This window comes from Wyeomyia smithii, chromosome 2 (assembly GCF_029784165.1).
Source record: "Wyeomyia smithii strain HCP4-BCI-WySm-NY-G18 chromosome 2, ASM2978416v1, whole genome shotgun sequence".
NCBI lineage: Eukaryota > Metazoa > Arthropoda > Insecta > Diptera > Culicidae > Wyeomyia > Wyeomyia smithii.
The window spans coordinates 158,968,646-158,992,356 of NC_073695.1; the positions used below are offsets into that span (position 1 = coordinate 158,968,646).

The window sequence follows — 23,711 nt, forward strand, 5'->3', positions numbered from 1 at the left end:
TATAGGCTGTTGATTATCCGATCTATCCGAACTGTTTCACGAGACTGTACGGTACACAAGAGTTCTGAAAAATAACATAAATTTCCCCTCAACACGATACTCGTTGATCCAAAATCAGATCAAAATTGAGGGAATTAGGTAATCGAAGTTAAGCTCAAAATTGTGATTTTCGAACATAAAACTCATTGAAATTTCCTGACACAGCAACATTCAAAGTGCTGCCAAAAACTGGTATATCATCCGATTCTTATGAATTTTACATCACACATACACTGACACACACATAAACACACACACATAGACAGACACACACACTCACACACACATACACACACATACACACACACAGTCACACACAGTCACACACACTCACGCGCACACACGCACACAAACACACGCACACAAACACACGCACACAAACACACACGCACACAAACACACACGCACACACACACACACTCACACACACACGCACACACGCACGCACACACATGCACACACACAAACGCGCGTGTGCGACATACGATCGCATACTCAGTTTCTAGTATAAATAATTGGAGAAGAGGAATTTTTTTGGCCTACTGTGGAACCACTGTGCAATGCCTATGAATTGCAGTTATCATTCCGTTTGCCTGATATCAAGGTTTTTTCGTGCAGAAACATAGAAAACAGATCAATATTACTATATTACATTACGTTTATGGGATAGAAAAAACAGGTTACGAAATAACAGGAGTTTTCCTTAGGGGGCCCAAATTACCCCAAACTACCCTACATGTAGACAATCTCGGTCCACTAGAAAATTCAAAGGGGAAAAACATGCATATTTTTGCTATCTGCGATGGTTGCACAAAGTTCATTAAATTGTATGCCGTGAAGACAACCAACGCACAGTGGTCCAGATCGTCGATTTAGCGGTATTTAATTTTTTGTGCAAAAGGTTAGGTTAATGGTATATCTGAAAGATATTTTGTGTTTGGAAAGGCGCTTCTTTTTAGAAAATGAAATTAGGGTTTTGCCTTTTTTAGCAAAAATAGCAAAACTAACTTTTTTGCTGATAAAGATACGGTTCTTTTTAATTCAGAGGAGTTGTAGATCCATTTATTCTAAACAACTTTGCCGAAGAAAGCTAGTCTCAATCTTGCATACTTTTTGCGGTATGATGAATTTAAGATAGCAAGTTAGGGTGTGGCTAAAAAATCTAGTTTTTTCGATGCAACTTTTTTATTTTTTATTCTATCAAAACTTGGTTTTCAAACAATTTTTAGGTCTTCTTGAGGTGCATATTTTCTCTGAATTCTTGAAAGCGCTATCTCATTCACAAGAAAAGTTATTAGGTTTTCACCTTTCAAAATACGCCTTTTTCAAATGTTTGTATCTAGTTAAATAGCAAACACAAATTAAGACTATTGATGGCGTTTGAAAGGTCGTTCTTTTTTGTATATAATATCTAAAATTTGGAGGATGGATATTTTTCTATCTCAAATAATTCTATCTCAAATTTGAACTCCGCGTTTTTGGTTGGATTTCGCGATACATGTCACATGCATGCTAATTTTTTTAATTTTTTTGTATTTGATCGGTCTAAATCACTAAACCCAAACGTAAGTTCATAATGAATAAGGTGTTTTTTAATAGTTTTATGACTCATGAGAGTTGTTTTCATAGAAGTTTGGAAAACTCAACAGTATATTTTTATGTTCTGTTTGTGTTGTGTTTTCAGCATGGTGAGCATTACTTCAGCACTAAATGCAATGTGTTTTCTGATTTATTTTGGCGTAAACGGTTTGAATTTGTATTTGTTTCGTGCTTCCTGTGCCTCATCGTTGCACAGTCCAATTGATAGGAGCGTACCTATGTAATTTTACGAGAATGTGAAAAAGAACGAGATCTAACAGTTTTACAGAGGCTTAGAAAAAAATATATTCATCATCATAGCGTATGTTAGATTTTCTCAGTATATGTTTCATACTCCCATTTTGTTGTTGATTAACGTTAGGATTACGTGGAAACTCTTAAATATTTCTTCATTGAGGCTTGTGATCTTTGATACTAATTCATATATATTGACAAATCTGCGAGTTAAATTCTGTTATTCTCACCATCATATAGAAGCTCACTAATTCGCTTTCAACGCATTCCGAATGGCGTTTTCTCATGCTTTAGAAACCAGGTTGTCGCTACTCACCACAATGATTTAGCCATAGTTAAACGATAGCTTATCTTCGCCAAGAGTTGCATGAAGCGAATGTAGGCGTGCGAGGATGACATCCTTAATTTATATTTTTCAGGATCGTAAACGTCACGATCGCTTTTCGATGTTCTTCCTTAACGATGACGTATATAAAAAGCTTGAGAATTTATTTTAGTGAAATAATTCCCCACTTTTGTCTTCTTTATGTAGGAAGCCATTTTCGATGTAACTTGAATGCTGTCGATAGAAGTAGGGTGAAGTTTTTTATTTTCCGAGATGATTTCGCTAATTTCCTGGGTTGTCATTTGGGCGTATAGTGTTTGAAAAACCCTTTTTTGGTAAACGTAGCAGAGTTAAAGCTTGCATATAATGCAATACTTTTAGTGCTGAAGTAATGCACTCCATGCTAAAACACATGTAGAATATACAAATATACAGTTGACTGTTTTTTTTTTTTGAAAAAGGCTTCCATGAGACATCAAACTGTTTGAAAAAGCTTTATTTTTTATGATCTTACGTATGGGTTTAGTGATATAGATCGATCAAATACAAAAAAATAAAAAAAATAGTAACATGCATGTGACATGTATCGCGAAATCCAACCAAAACCGCAAAGTTCAAATTGGATTTATTTGAGATAGAAAAATATCCACCCTCCAGATTTTAGATATTATATGCAGAAAAGTAGGATCTTTCAAACGCAATCAATAGTTTTAGTTTGTGTTTGCTATTTAACTAGATACAAACATTTGAAAAGGGCGTATTTTGAAAGGGAAAAACCTAATAACTTTTCTTGTGAATGAGATAGCGCTTTCAAGTATTGAGAGAAAATATGCACCTCAAAAGACCTAAAAACTGTTTGAACACCAAGTTTTGATAAAATCAAAAATAAAAAAGTTACCTCGAAAAAACTAAATTTTTCAGCCACACCCTTACTTGCTATATTAAATTCATCATACTGCGAAAAGTACCGTAAACTGGGATGACTTTGATCACCGGGGAGACTTTGATCACTGTACCTCTTTTTTGAAAATGTGGTGAAAAAGCGCTCGTAGTGTTTGGGATTTGTCGTAATCTTCACTGATTGTGTGGATATATGTCTGCATTGCCTTTTCTGCTATTTAAAAAGTGTTTTTCATGCCAAAATGTCAATTGAAAATAAAGTGTATTTTTGGCGATTTTTGTTGCATACAAACAATCGGTTAAAACAGATTCAAAACAACAAGTTGCAATACGTAAAGTTTTTTTATTTTGTTCCCAGATTAGTTCTCAAGATGAGCAAATGTTATAACAATGCATTTCATTATTATTTTTGCAAGTTTTTTCTCGAAAGCAATGTTGAGTCCCAATAATCTCCACAGCGTATTACATATTTTTTCTTAACAAAAACTCAAGACATGGAGTAACATGCAAGTTTGGACAATTGCATGAGTCATATTCCACGTGGACTAGTTTTTGATGATTTTAGACCACCTTCCCTCTCAGTAGATAATCATTCATATATATTTAAAAAAAAATTTAATGAATCTTGGACATTCGCCAACATGAACTGTTCACGTAGAATGTGAATGGCCCCCAAATTGCTTTGCATATTTATAAACTCGTTTTAATCGTTTTAGACTGTTTAATTTAGTGAAAGCAGTAAAGTGTTACTACAAATTCATCAAAATAATGAAGTGATCAAAGTCACCCCGGAATGATGATTGGTGTAAAATTTTTAGAGCATGTTTAAAAACAGCAAAATTGTTGCGAAACTTTTGAAGTAGTGACTGAATCTTTCTCAATGCATGCCAGTACTTATTTTAAAAATATCAAACATTATCGTTTTCAGTATATTCTGAGAATATTTGAGATACAATCAAAAAAGTGATCAAAGTCACCCCAGTTTACGGTATGCAAGATAGAGACAAGCTTTCTTCGGCAAAGTTGTTAAGAACAAATGGATCTACAACTCCTCTGAATTAAAAAGAACCGTATCTTTATCGGCAAAAAAGTTAGCTTTGCTATTTTTGCTAAAAATGGAGCCACCCTAATTTTTATGTTCTTAAAAGAAGTGCCTTTCCAAACACAAAATATTTTGCAAATAAGCTACAAACCTAACAACAGCTGTTTTTGCACAAAAAATTAAATACCGCTAAATCGACGATCTGGACCACAGTGCAACGCAAAGGAAGTAATGAAATGCCTCAAATCCTACTTTCTTGCATATTCAGTTCCGAAAGTAAAAGTTTCGCTAACGACCACGGATTCTATCACGTCCTAGTAGCCACGGCTCGTCCTAAGGCCAACGGTCAGATAGAGCGGTATAACCGGTATAATAGAAGAGAATAAAACGCAATGGGATAATATCCTATATAAAGCAGAATTTCTATTAAGGGGTAATACAGTGCGAGAAATAATCATACCGTACAAAACTATCATGTATTATTAGAATAATTCACAAGGTTAATTCTATCATCATTTTATGGTGTTCGGTACAGCAGTGTGTTGCGCGAATAACAAACAATAGCAATTTTTGTTTACATGTTTGTACTTGCTGAATTTCAAGGTGAATTGAAACAACTTCAATTTGTAGAAGGAAATAAATAAACCGTACATGTACCTTAATCATCTTTAACTCATACAAAGTATAAAAGTAAGTATGTTTGCATGGTATATAATGATAGACGTCATTAAATTTAATCTATGGGAAATAGTTTTCATAAATTCCTGTATCGTTGTTCGATTTATTTGCTGGAAATGCCGAGAGGAAAGCATTATCTTTAGAAGAGCGAGCGAAAATCACGGCTTTCAGAGAATTTGGACTAACTATTCGCAAAATAGCTCAGAAATTGAACCGTAATAAAGGTACCATAGTAAATTTTCTCAAGGATCCTGAAAACTATAGTGTCAACAAACGATCCGGGCGTCCACCTACTTTGAATCTTCAAGATAAAAGACAAATATCTCGCCTGCCTGTTGATAAAAAACTTGAGTGCAGGCCAGATTAAGGCTCAAATGTCTCTTTCAGTGTCTAAGAGAAGAATACTACAGATTTTGAAAGAAAATACTCACATTCAATATCAGCAACGTTTGAAAACACCGAAGCTTATATTTTACACAAAACTGCGAGATTCGGAACGGCATATGTTTTGGGAGGCCGAGTGGAAATCCGTCATCTTTTTCGATGAGGGGAAGTTTAACCTAGATGGTCCTGATGGTTACCAAATGTATTTGAGGGATGTTCGCCGAAAACCCGAAACTCCTCATCCCAGAAACTTTCAGGGAGGTTCAGTTATGGTGTGGGCCGCATTCAGGCACTTCGGAAAGACACCAATTTGTTTTATTTCTCATAAAATGAATTCGGAGAAGTATGTTTATCTGCTAGACAACGTTTTGATCGATTTTGGTGATAGTTTGTGGGGTGAAATATGGATTTTCCAGCAGGACAACGACAACGATTCACTGTTCAAAACTTACAACATCATTTCTAACATCACGAAACGTTACTGTTTTGAAGTGGCCTGCTATAAGCCACGGTTTAAGCCCGATCGAGAATCTTTGGGGGATCTTGTCACAGCGAGTTTATGCACATGGACGTCAGTATGAATCACTTGGACAATTGAAGACTGCTACTCAAGAAGAATGGGCAAACATAGATATCTTTACTCTTCTTTATAGTTCCTATGCCCCGACGTTTGGCAGATGTTGTTAAAGTCAGAGGTGGCCGTACAAAATATTAACGCTTGTTTCACGAACGAGTGGTAGAGGAAACGCAATCAATTTGAATTGTACGGTTTATTTATTTCGTATGGAGTGATTACGAAAAGCTCAAATTGAGTAGCATAATGAAATGGGAATAAAATAAAATAACTTTCTGTGCTTGTGTTTTAGTGTGGAGAACCGCTTTCATATTATGTTTTGTATGATTTTAGTCCAAAAGTGAAAATATTTAAAATTTTCGCATGTATGGTATATTTATTTCGCAAACTGTATCTACCATTTGGCTCAAAAAAACAAGGCTTTTTTCATGAATTTTTCTAAAGGACATTTGAGATGTAAGATATATAAATAATATATCGTTGGATTAAGCAACTCTTGGAGGATAGAAAAAAAATTATTGCTGCTTTTTTCACAAAATGGCGGCTATGCAGCAATTGCCGTAAACCCCTTTTTTAAAAGTTGTTCCGCGGCGAGCAGTAGAAGTCGTGCCCAACTCCACCTATCACCAAAACAAAAAAAAATTCATTATCTACATAAGTGTCGCTAGTGAAGTACACATGATTATGTTTTTAGATTTTTTTTCTTCGCAAAATGGCAACGGTTTGAAAAAAAGTTCTTTTTTGACAAAAAAAATCGACTTTAATTGTTTATTACTTTTGTTGTTGTTAATCAATCGCCAAAATCGTGTGTACTTCACTAGATAATCTAATGCTACAGCTACAGTTAAAATTTCAAGTCAGGATGTAAACTTCTTCAGTTCTACTGCTCGCCGATTTTGAAAACATGGTTTTGAGAAAAACGCGTTTAAAGTTCAAAGTGCTAAAAAATCTTAAGAATCGCAATAATAAAGCTCCTAATAATTTTTTAACCTTCAGTCAGCTATCCCTGTGCCGTGAAGTTGTCCTTCCTGGGCTTTATCTTCCTCTTCTTCCTTTTTTTTATCTGATCTAAGGCTGCGCCTACCCTCTTTCGCGATATCAGACATGCGACGCTCAGTGACTCTGACGTGGTTGGCGTCCGATCCCACGCAAAACTCAAACTTGTCACTCTTATTTAAGTACTTTTGAGGATAAATCACAGATAAAAAGTATCAAAGAACTCAAACAAAGAACGTACACCACGAGAACGGCTGATCGACTAAACAAATGAAAATTGTGAGTAAACACGTGTTTTAGAGACGCTGTAACGGTCGAAACTTGATGCAGCGTCCTCAATACTTCAAATTTGAAATACGATATCGATCATAGGGAACTTCTACTAGTTTACAAAACCTCGAAATGAAAAACAAAAGCCTAAATTAATCCACCTAGCGGTCAGACCCAGCCTTTCTCATTTAAACTTTTATTTGCAAAAATAGATTTACATGAACGCTTCAATCCAATAAATGTATATTCACTCTTTAGGTTCTAAAATATTGATGTTGTAATCTATACATATAAAAATGTAGTCCGGTCTGTCTGTCTGATCCATATAGGCTCGATAACTACCGAACCGATCGAAAATTTGTATGTAGGAGATTTTGGTGCCGATAAAGGTTCCTAAAGGAAGGGAGGGGTCCCATTTTTTTGTAAGATTTGGACCACTGCGGCCATTGCTTGATCTTTTGTGGTATAAATGAAACATAAATTTCAGCACAACTCAAGAACAAACCAAGCAAATGAAACCAAATTTTGCATGTGGATGTTTTAAGGGGTAACAAATATGCCCATAATAGTTGGACGCCCCTCCCTTTTCTGGAAGGGAGGGGTTCGATACAAATGAAACACAAATTTCTGCACATCTCGACTACAACTAAATGAAACCAAATTTGGCAGGTAAATGTTTTTAGTGGTAAAAAATATGTCCATAATGTTTTGACACACCTCCTTCTTTTGGAAGGGAGGGGTGCCATACAAATGAAACACAAATTTCTGCACATATCGAGAACTAACCAACTAAATGGAACCAAATAAGTGAGTGAGAATAAAAATCTGCACATACACACACACGCACACACACACATACAGAAAATGCTCAGCTCGTCGAGCTGAGTTGAATGATATATGCCATTCGGCCCTTTGGAGCACTTATATACTTTCGGTTTTGCAAGTGATTGCTATACTTTTCTATGAGAAGGGCAAAACAAGCAAGGCCAAAATAAACGAAAAATGTTATTTTGGAGTATAAAAGTTGTTCGGTTGGATTAAGCAACTCTTGGAGAATAGAAAAAAAAATTATTGCTGCTTTTTTCGCAAAATGGCGGCTATGCAGCAATTGCCGTAAACCGCTTTTTTAAAGAGTTGTTCCGCGGCGAGCAGTAGAAGTCGTGCCCAACTCCACCTATCACCAAAACAAAAAATTTTTCATTATCTACATAGGTGTCGCTAGTGAAGTACACATGATTATATTTTTAAAATTTTTCTTCGCAAAATGGCAACGGTTTGAAAAACAAATAGTTCTGTGTACTGTGAAGTACTGTGGTCACCGTGGTTCTGTGGTTAGCGATGTCGGTCGGCTAGCTCTCCCACACGGTTGTAATATCAGGTTCGATTCCCAGTGCGTCTTGAACTGTCCTACAGATCAGACGTTTTTTTGGTTGCTTGTGGACTGGTTTTTGACTGCCTATAGCTTCAAAGTTTGTGTTTTGTCAGTGTGTCTTTTAAACACTACCTGAAAGTTATTTCCCATCAGTCTTTCTCAAGACTACCTACTTTTAAATTTAACATTTGTTTTAACTTTTTTCGTATCACCTGAAATGGCTGGACGGAAAAAGAAACCTCGCATCGCTGCGGGGAGGAAAAGAGAGGCATCTCTTTCTGACACATCGAGTGTCTGTAGTGACAATCCTTTTGATATTTTGCCTGAGCAAGAAGCTGGTGAAATGGAAGTTACCAATAATGAAACTATACAAAATATAAAATCTTTAAAAAAGGAGAAAGTTCCACCTATTGTGGTAACTATTTCTTCTGAATTTAATATATTCAAAAAGGAACTTTCAACGTTTGTTTCTGACGTTAAAGTTACCTATCAAATTGGCCGTAGAGGTGAATGCCGCTTATTAGCCGACTCAGTAAAGGGTCGTGATCGTCTTGTTCAGTATTTAACTGACAAGATGTACAAATTTTTTACATATGACACCAAGAACGCCAAACCGTTCAAGGTTGTCTTGAAAGGTCTCACCAACGATCAAACCGTTGATGAGATCAAACTTACTTTAACAGAATTACTTGGCATAGCCCCTACCCAAGTAATTCTAATGAAACAAAAATCACGAGGCGAAAACAGTCAGAGAACTGGAATTTCCCTTGTTAATTATTTAATTCATTTTAACCGCAATGAGGTTAACAACTTAAATTTTTTTGAAAAAGCACATGCATTGTATAATGTGCGTGTAAAGTGGGAAATTTATAGGAAGTATGGCGGAGGTGAAAAGCATATCACCCAATGCCGTACTTGCCAACGTTATGGCCATGGTTCCAAATTCTGTAACATGGACCAAAAATGTCTTAATTGTGGAGACTCTTCTCACAAAAAGGACACATGTCCTGTGAAAGAGAGTAAAAATTTTCGCTGTGCGAATTGTAACGGCAACCATATGTCAAATTTTTATCAATGCCCAGTCCGTTTAGCAATTGTTAAGGCAAGGCAAGGTAAACAAAATTCAATTTCTCAATTAAAACCAACTTCAAAACAAAATTCTCCAAGCGTACCAGTGACGCATAGTTTACCTACTCCTTTGCATACCCGTTTAACTTATGCACAGGTTACTGGTAGTTCGAACATTATACCGCCTAGTGTTGGTAGTTCGAAAATGACCGTTAATATGGGTAAGCAAAACACGCTAGAAAATAATTGTACACCTATTACTCCAGCTAATATTGCTGCCGAAAATATTTTTTCTAATGTCAACTGCCTGGGGCCTATTACGGCAGGTAAACTTTCTTTTTTGCAACAGGCAATGTTCGATCTTATGAACGCCATGTTGCAGGCAAAATCAATGTTTGAAGCCATTCAAATAGGCACAAATTTTACTATTAAAATTGTTTCTAATTTAAAATTTAGCAATGATTTTAAATAAAACAATTAAAATATTAAATTGGAATGCTCGCTCATTGAAGGCCAATGAGAATGAGCTTTTTAATTTTTTAACAGTAAATAATGTGCATATTGCAATTATTACTGAAACATTTTTGAAACCTAACATAAAATTAAAATATGATCCCAATTACGTGGTTCATAGATATGATAGGATTCAGGGTTCCGGCGGTGGAGTTGCAATTGTTATTCATCGCCGAATCAAACATCGTGCTCTTCCCCATCTTGAGACGAAAGTTATTGAAACTTTGAGAATTGAAGTTCAAACTGAACTTGGGATTTTATTTATTGCCGCAGCATATTTACCATTTCAATGCACACGCGAGCTCAAAAATTATTTTAAAGGTGATTTACAAAAACTCACCAGAAATCGTTCGAAATTTTTCATAATCGGCGATTTTAACATCGTTCATGGAATAATTCTCAAAGTAATTCCAATGGCAAAATTTTATTCAATGATTGTTCTTCAGGATACTATTCTATTTTGTCTCCGAATAGTCCTACATGCTTTTCTTCTGTAAGAAACCCTTCAACAATTGATTTGGTGCTAACAGATCAAAGTCATGTATGTAGTGATTTGATCACACATGCTGACTTTGATTCTGACCATCTTCCAATAACTTTTTCTTTATCACATGAATCAGTTTTAAACCCTATGAGCTCTGTTTTTAATTATAACAAGGCTAATTGGGAAAGATACAAAACTCATATTGAGAGAAATTTCAATAATGAGCTTGATTTGCAAAACGAAGTGAATATTGATTCCGCTTTGGAAGCATTAAAATGTGCAATTGTTGATGCCAGGAATTATTCTGTTCCAAAGGCTCAAGTGAAATTTGATTCATCAATAATTGACGAAAATCTTCAACTTCTAATTCGTTTGAAAAATGTCCGCAGACGTCAATATCAACGTTCTCGTGACCCTGTTTTTAAAACTATTTATAAAGATTTACAGAAAGAGATTAAACATAGATTTACACTTCTGAGAAATCAAAATTTTGAGACTAAAGTTGAAAAATTGAAACCATATTCAAAACCATTTTGGAAGCTGTCGAAGATTCTTAAGAAACCTTCAAAGCCTATTCCAGTTTTAAAAGATGGTGAACGTTTTCTTGTATCCAATGAACAAAAGGCTCAAAGACTTGCTCAGCAGTTTGAGAGTGTTCATAACTCAAATTTGAATTTTGTGAGTCCAATTGAAAATGAAGTCACACGTCAATTTGATTTAATTTCTTCCCAGAATTTTTCACCTGCAGAAATAATTGAAACTAACTTGAATGAGATTAAATCAATTATTAAAAATTTCAAAAATATGAAAGCACCTGGTGACGATGGAATCTTTAATATACTAATCAAACATCTCCCTGAGAGCACAATGGAATTTTTAGTGAAAATTTTCAATTGCTGCTTCAAAATTGCATATTTTCCCAAATTATGGAAAAATGCAAAAATTACTCCCATTTTAAAACCGGATAAGAACCCAGCTGAAGTTTCAAGTTATCGACCAATCAGTTTGCTTTCTTCAATAAGTAAACTGTTTGAGAGAATTATTCTTAACAGAATGATGTCACACATCAACGAAAATTCAATTTTTGCAAATGAACAGTTTGGATTTCGCCATGGGCATTCCACAACTCATCAATTGCTCAGAGTTACTAATATGATACGAGCTAACAAATCTGAAGGTTATTCCACTGGAGCTGCTCTTTTAGACATAGAAAAAGCATTCGACAGTGTTTGGCATAAAGGTTTGATTGCGAAATTGCAAACTTTTAATTTTCCAATTTTCCTAATCAAAATTTTAAAAAATTATCTTACTGATCGAACTCTGCAGGTTGTCTATCAGAATTCAAAATCTGATAGATTTCCTGTCAGAGCAGGTGTACCTCAAGGTTCAGTCTTGGGTCCAGTCCTGTACAACATATTCACTTCAGATCTTCCTGATTTGCCTCCAGGATGCACAAAGTCATTGTTCTGCGATGACACAAGCATTTCCGTAAAAGGAAAAAGCCTTCGTGTCATATGCAGTCGATTGCAGAAAAGTTTAGATATTTTTTCTTCCTACTTGCAAAAGTGGAAAATCTCTCCCAATGCTTCTAAAACTCAAATGATAATTTTTCCTCATAAGCCTAGGGCTTCTTTCCTCAAGCCAAACAATAATCACGTTGTCAAGATGAATGGGGTTATTTTAAGTTGGTCCGACAAGGTTAAGTACTTGGGACTAATTTATGATAAAAAACTTATTTTCAAAGAGCACATTGAGAGTATACAAGCCAAGTGCATCAAATATACGAGATGTTTATATCCTCTTATTAACAGGAATTCTAAACTTTGTTTAAAGAACAAACTTTTGATTTACAAACAAATTTTTAGACCAGCAATGCTTTATGCTGTACCGATCTGGTCAAGTTGCTGTTCAACAAGGAAGAAAACGCTCCAAAGGATTCAGAATAAAATTCTGAAAATGATTTTGAATTTCCTTGGTTTGGTACACTCGAATTACATAGACTTACTGGTGTTGAACCATTAGAAGCTATGTCAAATAAAATTATTAACAATTTTCGACAAAAATCGTTGCAATCCTCAATTGCTACGATAAGCTCTCTTTATAGCCAATAAGTTAGCAATTAAGTTAGTTGTAAGTTTACTTCCCCTTTTCTGACAAGTAGGTTTAAATCCCTACGAATGATAAGTCCTAATTGCGAAAGCAAACAAATCCTAACAATTAAAATTACAAATTTCTAACAGTGTTGAGAAGTCACCATTTGTGATTGGACACACATACTCATTATTTACTAATATTTATCATAAATACTTAAGCTACTAACAAATCCCCCCTTAAAAAAAAAAAAAAAAAAAATCAGGTTCGATTCCCGATCGAGTCGAGGATCTTTTCGAGCTGGAAATTTTCTCGGCCCAGCACTGGGGCACGGTGTATCGTTGTACTTATCCTACACATACAAAATGTGCCAAAAACAATATCGATAACGATTTCTCTCAACTAATTCTCTAGTTGATCGAGACCGCTATTAGCCCCAAGGCTGAGCGTGCGATATTGTTTTTCTTTTGTTTGTTTATTACTTTTTTTGTTGTTAATCAATCATTAGATATTCTAATGAAGAAGCTACAGTTAAAATTTCAAGTCAATCGGATGTAAACTTCTTCAGTTCTACTGCTCGCCGATTTTGAAAACATGGTTTTGAGAAAAACGCGTTAAAAGTTTCAAAGTGCTATAAATCTTAAGAATCGCAATAATAAAGCCCCTAATAATTTTTTAACCTTCAGTCAGCTATCCATGTGCCGTGAAGTTGTCCTTCCTGGGCTTTATCTTCCTCTTCTTCCTTTTTTTTATCTGATCTAAGGCTACGCCTGCGCGATATCAGACATGCGACGCTCAGTGACTTTGACGCGGTTGGCGTCCGATCCCACGCAAAACACAAACTTGTCACTCTTATTTAAGTACTTTTGAGGATGAATCACAGTTAAATAGTATCAAAAAACTCAAACAAAGAACGTACACCACGAGAACGGCTGATCGACTAAACAAATGAAAATTGTGAGTAAACACGTGTTTTAGAGACGCTGTAACGGTCGAAACTTGATGCAGCGACCTCAATACTTCAAATTTGAAATACGATATCGATCATAGGTAACTTCTACTAGTTTACAAAACCTCGAAATGAAAAGCAAAAACAAGCATGGGCAAAATAAACTAAGAATGTTGTTTTGGAGCATAAAAGTTGTTCGGTAAAACTTGATTTAATCGAATTTTGTGTTTAGATCAGTACTTAGGCGATGAAGATTTTGATTCTAGGATAGTTTTAGCATGATTTAAGCCAATAAAAAAAAATGATAAGAAATTTTTTTTTTTGTAAGCTCGCCATACAGCAGGGGGGAGTGCTTCAAGCAAATATGTCGTGAGGATTCTCAATGAATATTGCCTCAATAAAAATTGACTTTGAAAAGAATATTTTCTATTTTAACTTTAAACAGATTTTGAAAGTGTATTCGAACTTTTTGAACACCCTGTATTAGTACTGCAAGACAGTTCATGTTATACGGAAATTATTATTTACTTTTGAAATTGAAAATAAAATTTAATGGATACCTTTTTACGTTTCAATACAAGGGTATCGTACGTCCTCGGCAGTGATGTTTTTCAGCAGAATTTTGCACAAGACTACTGTAGAAAACCTGCCGAAGAAAACCACTGCCGAAGACGATCGATACCCTAGTTTGTAATTTACTAACCTTGAAATGTACTTCATTTTGCTCCGCGTCAAATAAATTTGGATCTCTGAAATATTCACAATTTCTTGTACAGCTGGAACTCGTCACATATTTCAATTTTTGTTTCAGTTTCTGCACATCGTCCCAATTTGAAACTCCCAGTGCATTTAGTATGGTATCTATGCGTACCAAATGCTTTTTATCCTGAGTATATTGTTCAGATATGTTTATTGCATTATTGTCAGCAAGGAATCCAGCCTGCCTTATTATAGTTTGCAAAGTATCCCATATTTCTTTGATTTCATTTGTACTTTCAAGTCTACTTACGGGGCTTGGGCCTAAAATATTTGTTGAAAGCCGGTTATTATATTGAATGCATAACGTATTGTCATACCACATGACAACTGATCTCCATCCAATACTATATCTGTTTTATGAAGTATTTTCTGTATTCGATCATCCTTCATAGGCGGAGTTTGCCATTTTAGTCCTAAATGTTTTTCTACGAGCTCTTCGTCAATTTTCAAAACGTCGTTTAACATGGTAATACACTCGTTTTTATGCATTTGCCAAACGTGGTGATACTGAAATTTTTTAGTATTTGAGAATTCCAGATAAAAAAAATAATAACCTTACATTTTTATCATTCATTTCTGAAAATGCATTTACTTTGGAGTTAATATGGTTTATATTAGTTTGCAATGCGATAATATCGGATGTAATTTTTTCGACCTCCATCAAGCAAATCATCTGAACATCTTTAATTTTTTTCCGCAGATGAAAAATCGTTTCGTTTAGTTTGGTCAAGCGACGTTTTTGAGCATTACGAACCAAAAGGTTTTCATCTTCTCGTTTCTTCAATACTTGAAAATTGTAGTCCAATTTTTCTGAGTTGAGAGTGGTTTTCGTTTTAACTTTTTGTAGTTCAATTTCTAGGACTTGATTGTCCTGCTCTAATCTGATACGCGTTGCTCTCGCTACTTCAATTTGTTCTTGTTCAACCCTATCAATTTCATTTCGATAAAATTCCAGCTAAAATATGGTCAATAAAGTATTTGAGTTTCTCTAAATCGTGTTGGCGGTATTCGGTTTTGTTCTTGTGAGATAAGGTCCTTGCAGCGATTGTATCCTTTGATGGCTAATTAATCTACTTAAATGAAGGACTCTATCTCTGTCTTACAGTGGAATTGTAGAAGTATTTTACCAAAAATTGATTCATTTAATGTTTTGATAAATAAAAACAAATGCGATGCATTTTCCCTTTGTGAAACTTGGCTAACTTCGAATATTGATCTCAACTTCCATGATTTTAATATTACTCGCCTTGATCGAAACACCCCATATGGAGGAGTACTTCTAGAGACAAATCGCGTCAAATGATCTGGAAATACGCGGAAATTTCATCGACCATTTTTGATTAGAATGAAACATTGCACGCGTATTTGGCTTAGCAAACTGAGCATTTTTCACAGATGGAGAGATTTTTTACCCCCATGAGTTATATTCTGAAAGGGCGTATGCCTTTTGGCATAGGTTTTATTCGAAGCATTATAGAAACCATTGGTTGTATAGAAAAACTGTCTGAGAATGAATTGTAGGGAATTAAAAATGCATCATAAAAAACATATACACTGCACAAAAAAAATTACTGACCAAAAAAATTATAAATAAACATTAAATTTCAATATAAAAAAAAAACGAGTTGAATTTTTTTCATTTTTTTTAAAGAAACTTGATGGTAATACGCAACTTTAAAAAAAGTCCAGGATGGAGAAATGAAAAATATTTTTTTTATGGTAGATTGATTTTTTTATAAAAATTCTAATTCAAACATTTTTCAAAAAAAAATTATCCTGATGATTTCAATTGATGCAGAAAGTCATTTTAAATCAAAAAGCTCTTGGTAGTTAACATTCTAAAGGCATTTATTTTCGAATTATTTCTAATTTAAGCTCGAAAAATTATTAATATTTAGGAAAATACACGTTTTTCTTAAATTGTCCGTGGTGCTCCAGCAAAAAAACATACGTTCATTGGAATGCTTGATCAAAAATATACAATTCATTCTTTGGCAACAAGACGAATGGGCGAACGGTTCTCAAGAAAAGAGTTCTAAGACATCACATACTATAACAACTTCATCACCTTTCAAATTATTTTTTGCTTCTCCCATTTAAGTCGACTGTTGAGTTATTATGTGATCATGGGTTATCAGCATTTCCAATTTTTCACAAAAATAAGATACAAATTCATCAATTGGTTACTCAAGTGTCTCTATATTACATCGATCTGTTGCAATCCACTGTTCGAAAGGTATTTCTCTCACACAACGTTCCTCAAGTTTTTTGAAAAAACCTAAATTAATCCGCCTAGCGGTCAGACTCGGCCTTTCTCATTCAAACTTATTATTTGTAAAAATAGATTTACATGAATGCTTAAATCCAATAAATGTTTATCCACTCTTTGGGTTCCAAAATATTGATGTTGTAATTAAAGTATAAAATATGAAATTTGACGTAATGTTAGTACTTAAGAAATAGCGAAATAAATGCAATGACTCTTAATTTCGAACAATTTAATCACGAGCGAGTGTTGAATAGTCTTTAAATTTCTTTTTTTTTCTAAAACTTTTAAACAGTAAGTTTGAGAGATGACTCATTTGTATGACACTAGTTATGTTCAAATAAGTCGTGTAATACTTGAGATAATAGACTTTCGTTGTTTTACAAATTAAAACATAACGCTTGCTTAAGTTTGATTACAATCAAATAAAAAGGTAACGTATGGGGCAGCCAAACTTTGAAACCACGTGTTCAATCATAATTCATCAGTTAACCCTTAACTAGCCCGTTCATCTGATATCAATATTGTTCAAATCGGTTTTGTAGTTTGAGAAATATGAGTGAGTCCAAGTAAGTTGTCTTGGAATATGTTTCTTTTAATAGCTGGATTTCACATTTTCAAACATAACAGGCAAAGTAATAACCCGTTTGTAGAAAAAATCAATAGGGTTTTATGAGGCAACAAGACCATTCATATGACACTAATTTTATAAAAATCGGGCCAGCAATCTCTGAGAAACATGAGTGAGATTAAATAGTCTCCAGAACACGCTTCTTTCCATAACTTCTGAACCACATGTTCAATCTTCATAAAATTTAAAAGTTAAGGGTTTTTAAGGTAGCCCGTTCATTTGAAACTAATTTTAATCAAATCAGATGTGTGGTTTCTGAGATATTGATGTTTCGTGATTTTTACACTTTGTTACATAACCTCTAAACTAGAAATCAGATTACAACAAAATTCAATAGGGTCTTATATGGCAACTAGACCTTTCATTTGCAATCAATTTCATTGAAATCTGTTCGGTCAGACCATCTCTGAGAATAGTGAGTGCGAAAAAAGGTGCACATACACACGTACACACCCACACACAAACATATACACCTATACATGCTTATATGCAGAAAATGCTCGATTCGTCTAACTGAGTCGAGTAGTATATGACATTCAGCCATTTGGATCACTTTTCTACCTTTTAATTAGCCAGTGATCGTTAGGAGGAAGTCAATATGTTTACTTTCATTATGTGATTTCACATTTTCATGAACAACTGACAAAGTTACAATCCGATTACAATTTAATTCAATAGCAACCTATGGGGCAACTAGACCTTTCATTTGACACTAATTTTGTGAAAATCGGTTTAGCCATCTCTGAGAGAAATGAGTGAATTTAAACAACCTCAGGATAACTTTTCTTTACGTAACTTTTGAACCATATGTTCAATCATTACGAAATTCAAAACTTAAGGGTTCTGGAGACAGCCCGATCATTTGAAACCAATTTTATTAAAATCGGTTGTGTGGTTTCTGAGATATTGATGTTTCGTGATTTTTACATTTTGATACATAACCTCTAAACTAAAAATCCGATTACAATGAAATTCAATAACAACCTATGGCGCAACTAGACCTATCATTTGCAATTAATTTCATGAAAATCGGTCCAGCCATCTCTAAGAAAAGTGAGTGAGAAAAAAAAAGTTGCACATACATACACACACACACATACACACATACACACATACATACATACATACAGAAAATGCTCAGTTCATCGAAAGGGGTCGAGTGGTATATGACATTCGGCCATTGGGACCACTTTTATACCTTTGGTTTTTCCAGTGATTGCTATACCTTTCTAGGAGAAAGGCAAAACTGTTTTCAAAATCTAAACGGCTTGGGCACTGTTTACATTTTCGAAGATAACAATATTTGGATCGTGTAGTTGAGCTACATAATAGTTGTTCAAAGTAAAATTAAGAAGTATTTTGGAATAATTATTTCTTTAGACTGTGTATCATCAATTCAGTATTCTCGTGATCAGCACAAACACAAATATTATGAGATCTTCAGCTTCCAAGTAATTTACAATGCTCAGGTTTCAAAGCTCTAAAAGAAGTCAACCCAATATCAGTTTTGCTGATATCTTTAAAATAAACATAAGCCTCACGAATTGAATTCATTGAGAGTCGCTTTTGCACATGCTGTCGCATACCATCTTTTCTCACTGAAACGTAGTCCCTTTGGCCTGGCATGGCTCTACTGACCTGGTCACTGTCTTAAACTGCAATACCTCGTTTTTTACTTCCAGGGGCAATCCATGTCCAAGCCTCATATCAGGATAAGCCAATATTCCACTAACCTCTGATATGCACCGAGCCTGTTTCACAATGTATTCCGTTGTTTCAAACTATTCTGTTATCGTTTGTTGGTTTTAAGATTTCGGTAGAACCGAAGATATTCTTACTTTATCTTCCCTCAAGCATTCGGGCGCAGTAAATTTTTGTTTTAACTGTAAAATCATCTCGTCGAAGTCTCTCGCTTTACGTTTCAATAAATCCAGGTCATCTTCAGCACCGAAAATGTTTTTTGCCTTTCTCCTAGAAAGGTATAGCAATCACTTGCAAAACCAAATAGCATATATCACTCGACTCAGCTCGACGAGCTGAGCATTTTCTGTATGTATGTGTGTGTGTGTGTGTGTATGTGTATGTGTATGTGCAGATTTTTATTCTCACTCACTTTTCTCAGAGATGGCTGGACCGATATTCATGAAATTTATTGCAAATTAAAGGTCTTGTTGTCCCACAAGATCCTAATCAATTTCATTGTAATCGAATTTTTAGTTTAGAGGTTATGGTTCAAAATGTAAAAATCATGAAACATCATTATCTCAAAAACTACACAACCGATTTGAACAAAATTAATTTCAAATGAACGAACTACCTGAAATACCCTAAGCTTTTGAGTTTCATAATAATTGAACTTGTGGTTCAAAAGTTATAACAAGAAACGTGTTTTGAAGACTACTTAATCTCACTCATGTTTCTCAGAGATGGCTGGCCCGATTTTCATAAAATCAGTGTCAAATGGAAGGTCTAGTTGCCCCATAAAACCCTATTGATTTGTTTTTTAATCAGACTATTACTTTTCCTGTTATGTTCAAAAATGTGAAATCCAGCTATGAAAAGGAACATATTCCGAAGACTACTTGAACTCACTCACTTTTCTCAGTGATGGCTGACCCGATTTCTACAAAATTAGTGTCAACTAATAAGTTTAGCTGCCTCGTAACACCCTATTGAATTTTAATGTAATCGGACTGTAACTTCGTCTGTAATGTACCGAAATGTGAAAATCACGAAACTTCATTATCTCAGAAACTACACAACAGATTTGATCAATAATAATATCAGATGAGCGGGCTAGCTAAGGGTTAACTGATGAATTATGATTGAACACGTAGTTTCAAAGTTTGGCTGCCCTATACGTTCCCATTTCATTTGATTATAATTGAACTGAAGCCATCGTTATGTATTAAATTGTTAATAAAACAACGAAAGTCTTTTATTTCAAAGATTACATGACTAATTTGAACATAACTAGTGTCATATGAACAAGTCATCTCTCAAACTTACAAATGACAAACTTCATAACAATTTGATATGTGGCTCAACAGTTATGGAAAGAAAAGAAATTCAAAGGCTATTCAAATCTATACTTGCTTTGATTGATATATGTGGTCTCAAAATGGTGTCAAGGGTCAATGTTTGGTTTCTATGCATCATCTCGATTACGGAAATATCCATGTTGAGTATTATTTGGTCATTTTCGACTGTTTCCTAGAAGTTTCCATTTAGCGATTCAAAATGGTGCCTGAGGTCAATTGTTAGCTCATTGCATCATTCTGGTTCCAGAGATACTCATATTGGATGCTATTTGGTTATTTTAGGCTGTTTTTCACAAACCGGAAGTCGCCATCTTGGATTTCAAAACGGTATTTAAAATAATTTCTGGCCTCTGAGCGTCATTCTGGTTGAAGAAACACCCATATTGGGTGTAATTCGATCATTTTCCGCTGTTTCCCAGGAACCGGAAGTCGCCAACCTAGAATCCAAAATGGGAACTGTGGTCGATTGCAGCAGATGTGTATCATTTGTTACCACTAAAAACATTCACCTGCCAAATATGGTTCCATTTAGTTGATTAGTTCGTGAGATGTGCAGAAATTTGTGCAGACACATGTGGGCGTCGAACCATTATGGACATATTTATTACCCTTTAAAACATCCACATGCCAAATTCGGTTTCATTTGCTTGGTTTGTTCTTGAGTTGTGCAGAAATGTATGTTTCATTTGTATTGGACCCCTCCTTTCCAGAAGAGGGAGGGGTCTCAAACTATCATAGGAACCGGGACCAAAAACCCCTACATACAAATTTTCACGTCGATCGGTTCGGTAGTTTTCGAGCCTATATGGATCAAACAGACTGACAGACCGGACTAAATTTTTTTTTATGTATAGATTACAACATCAATATTTAAGAACCTAAAGAGTGAATATACATTTATTGGATTGAAGCGTTCATGTAAATCTATTTTTACAAATAAAAGTTTGAATGAGAAAGGCTGGGTCTGACCGCTAGGTGGATTATTTAGGTTTTTGCCTTTCTCCTAGAAAGGTATAGCAATCACTTGCAAAACCGAAAGTATAAAAGTGCTCCAAAGGGCCAAATGGCATATATCACTCGACTCAGCTCGACGAGCTGAGCATTTTCTGTATGTGTGTGTGTGTATGTGCAGATTTTTATTCTCACTCACTTTTTTCAGAGTTGGCTGGACCGATTTTCATGAAATTAATTGCAAATCAAAGGTATCGTTGTCCCATAAGACCCTATTCAATTTCATTGTAATCGGATTTTTAGTTAAGAGGTTATGTATCAAAATGTAAAAATCATGAAACATCAATATCTCAAAAACTACACAACCGATTTGAGCAAAATTAATTTCAAATAAACGGGCTACCTAAAATACCCTCAACTTTCGAATTTCATAAAGATTGAACTTGTGGTTCAAAAGTTATTACAAAAAACGTGTTTTGAAGACTACTTAATCTCACTCATGTTTCTCAGAGATGGCTGTACCGATTTTCATGAAATCAGTGTCAAATGGAAGGTCTAGTTGCCCCATAAGACCCTATTGATTTGTTTTGCAATCAAACTATTACTTTGCCTGTTATGTTCAAAAATGTGAAATCCAGCTATGAAAAGGAACATATTTCAAAGACCACTTGAACTCACTCACTTTTCTCAGAGATGGCTGGCCCGATTTCCACAAAATTAGTGTCAACTAATAAGTCTAGCTGCCTCGTAACACCCTATTGAATTTTACTGTAGTCGGACTGTAACTTACCTATTGAATTTTACTGTAGTCGGACTGTAACTTTGTCTGTAAAATACCAAAATGTGAAAATCACGAAACATCATTATCTCAGAAACTACACAACAGATTTGATCAATATTATTATCAGATGAGCGGGCTAGTTAAGGGTTAACTGATGAATTATGATTGAACACGTGGTTTCAAAGTTTGGCTGCCCTATACGTTCCCATTTCATTTGATTATAATTGAACTTAAGCCACCGTTATGTATTAAATTGTTGATAAAACAACGAATGTCTATTATTTCAAAGATTACATGACTTATTTGAACATAACTAGTGTCATACGAACAAGTCATCTCTCAACCTTACAAATAACAAACTTCATAACAATTGGATATGTGGCTCAAAAGTTATGGAAAGAAAAGAAATTCGAAGGCTATTTAAAACTATACCTGATATATGTGGTCTCCACATAATTTAATGTGGTTTTGTACTATTTGAACGTTCCAAATTCATTGATTCCTTGCGATGTGTTTGAAGTCTGCAAATGCACGACGAATCGGCCATAGGATATGATCAAAGTCAAAAGATAAATCGTTTGAAATGATTGGTTTTATCGAAATGACAACATCCTCGACTTTTGGCTTCTGTACATCGTCCTAATTCTGGATATATTCATATTGGGTGGTATTCGGTCATTTTCAGCAAATTTTCTGGCATCAATCTGACAACGGAAATACTCATATTGGGAGGTATTTAGTTATTTTGGTTGTTTTCCAGAAACTAACACTGGTTGTCTTTAAATTCAAAATGGTGTCAAGGGTCAATGTTTGGTTTCTATGCATCATCTCGATTACGGAAATATCCATGTTGAGTATTATTTGGTCATTTTCGACTGTTTCCTAGAAGTTGCCATTTAGCGATTTAAAATGGTGCCTGAGGTCAATTGTTAGCTCATTGCATCATTCTGGTTCCAGAGATACTCATATTGGATGGTATTTGGTTATTTTAGGCTGTTTTTCACAAACCGGATAACGCCATCTTGGATTTTGAAATGGTATTTAAGATTCATTGCATCATTACGATTCCGAAAATACCCATATTGGGTAGTATTTGGTCGTTTGCCGTTGTTTTTCCGAAACCGGAAGTCGCCATCTTAGAATTCAAAATGGTATTTGTGGTCGAATTTAGATCCTGTGTATCTTTCTTTATCCGGATATCATTATATTGGGTGGGAATCGTCCATTTTTGGCTGTTTTCCAGAAACCGGAAGTTGCTATCTTACAATCCAAAACGTTGCCTGAGGTCGATTATGGAACTTATTCGTTACCACTAAAAACATTTACCTGCCAAATATGGTTCTATTTAGTTGATTAGTTCGCGAGATGTGCAGAAATTTGTGCAGAAACATGTGCTTCCATAAGAGGGAGGGGCGTCGAACCATTATGGACATATTTATTACCCTTTAAAACATCCACTTGCCAAATTCGGTTTCATTTGCTTGGTTTGTTCTTGAGCTGTGCAGAAATGTATGTTCCATTTGTATTGGACCCCTCCTTTCCAGAAGAGGGAGGGGTCTCAAACTATCATAGGAACCTTTATCGGGACCAAAAACCCCTACATACAAATTTTCACGTCGATCGGTTCGGTAGTTTTCGAGCCTATATGGATCAAACAGACAGACAGACCGGACTGCATTTTTATATTTATAGATTACAACATCAATATTTTAAAACCTAAAGAGTGAATCTACATTTATTGGATTGAAGCGTTCATGTAAATCT

The 23,711-nt window shown here is 34.9% G+C and overlaps 1 protein-coding gene across 4 annotated transcripts in view; it reads right to left on the bottom strand.

Moving 5' to 3' along the window:
* LOC129719504 (dynein regulatory complex protein 1 homolog) overlaps positions 1–23,711 on the bottom strand; it is a 408,489-nt gene that overhangs the window by 165,201 nt on the left and 219,577 nt on the right. For 3 of the 4 annotated variants that reach the window (XM_055670892.1, XM_055670891.1, XM_055670893.1), the window contains exons 5-7: positions 14,837–15,232; positions 14,595–14,784; positions 14,222–14,538 (exon numbers count right to left, since the gene is read on the bottom strand). In XM_055670892.1, coding sequence (XP_055526867.1) covers positions 14,222–14,538; positions 14,595–14,784; positions 14,837–15,232 — 903 coding nt within the window. The remainder of the gene's footprint in view (positions 1–14,221; positions 14,539–14,594; positions 14,785–14,836; positions 15,233–23,711) is intronic. The other variant, XM_055670894.1, reaches the window with a different exon arrangement.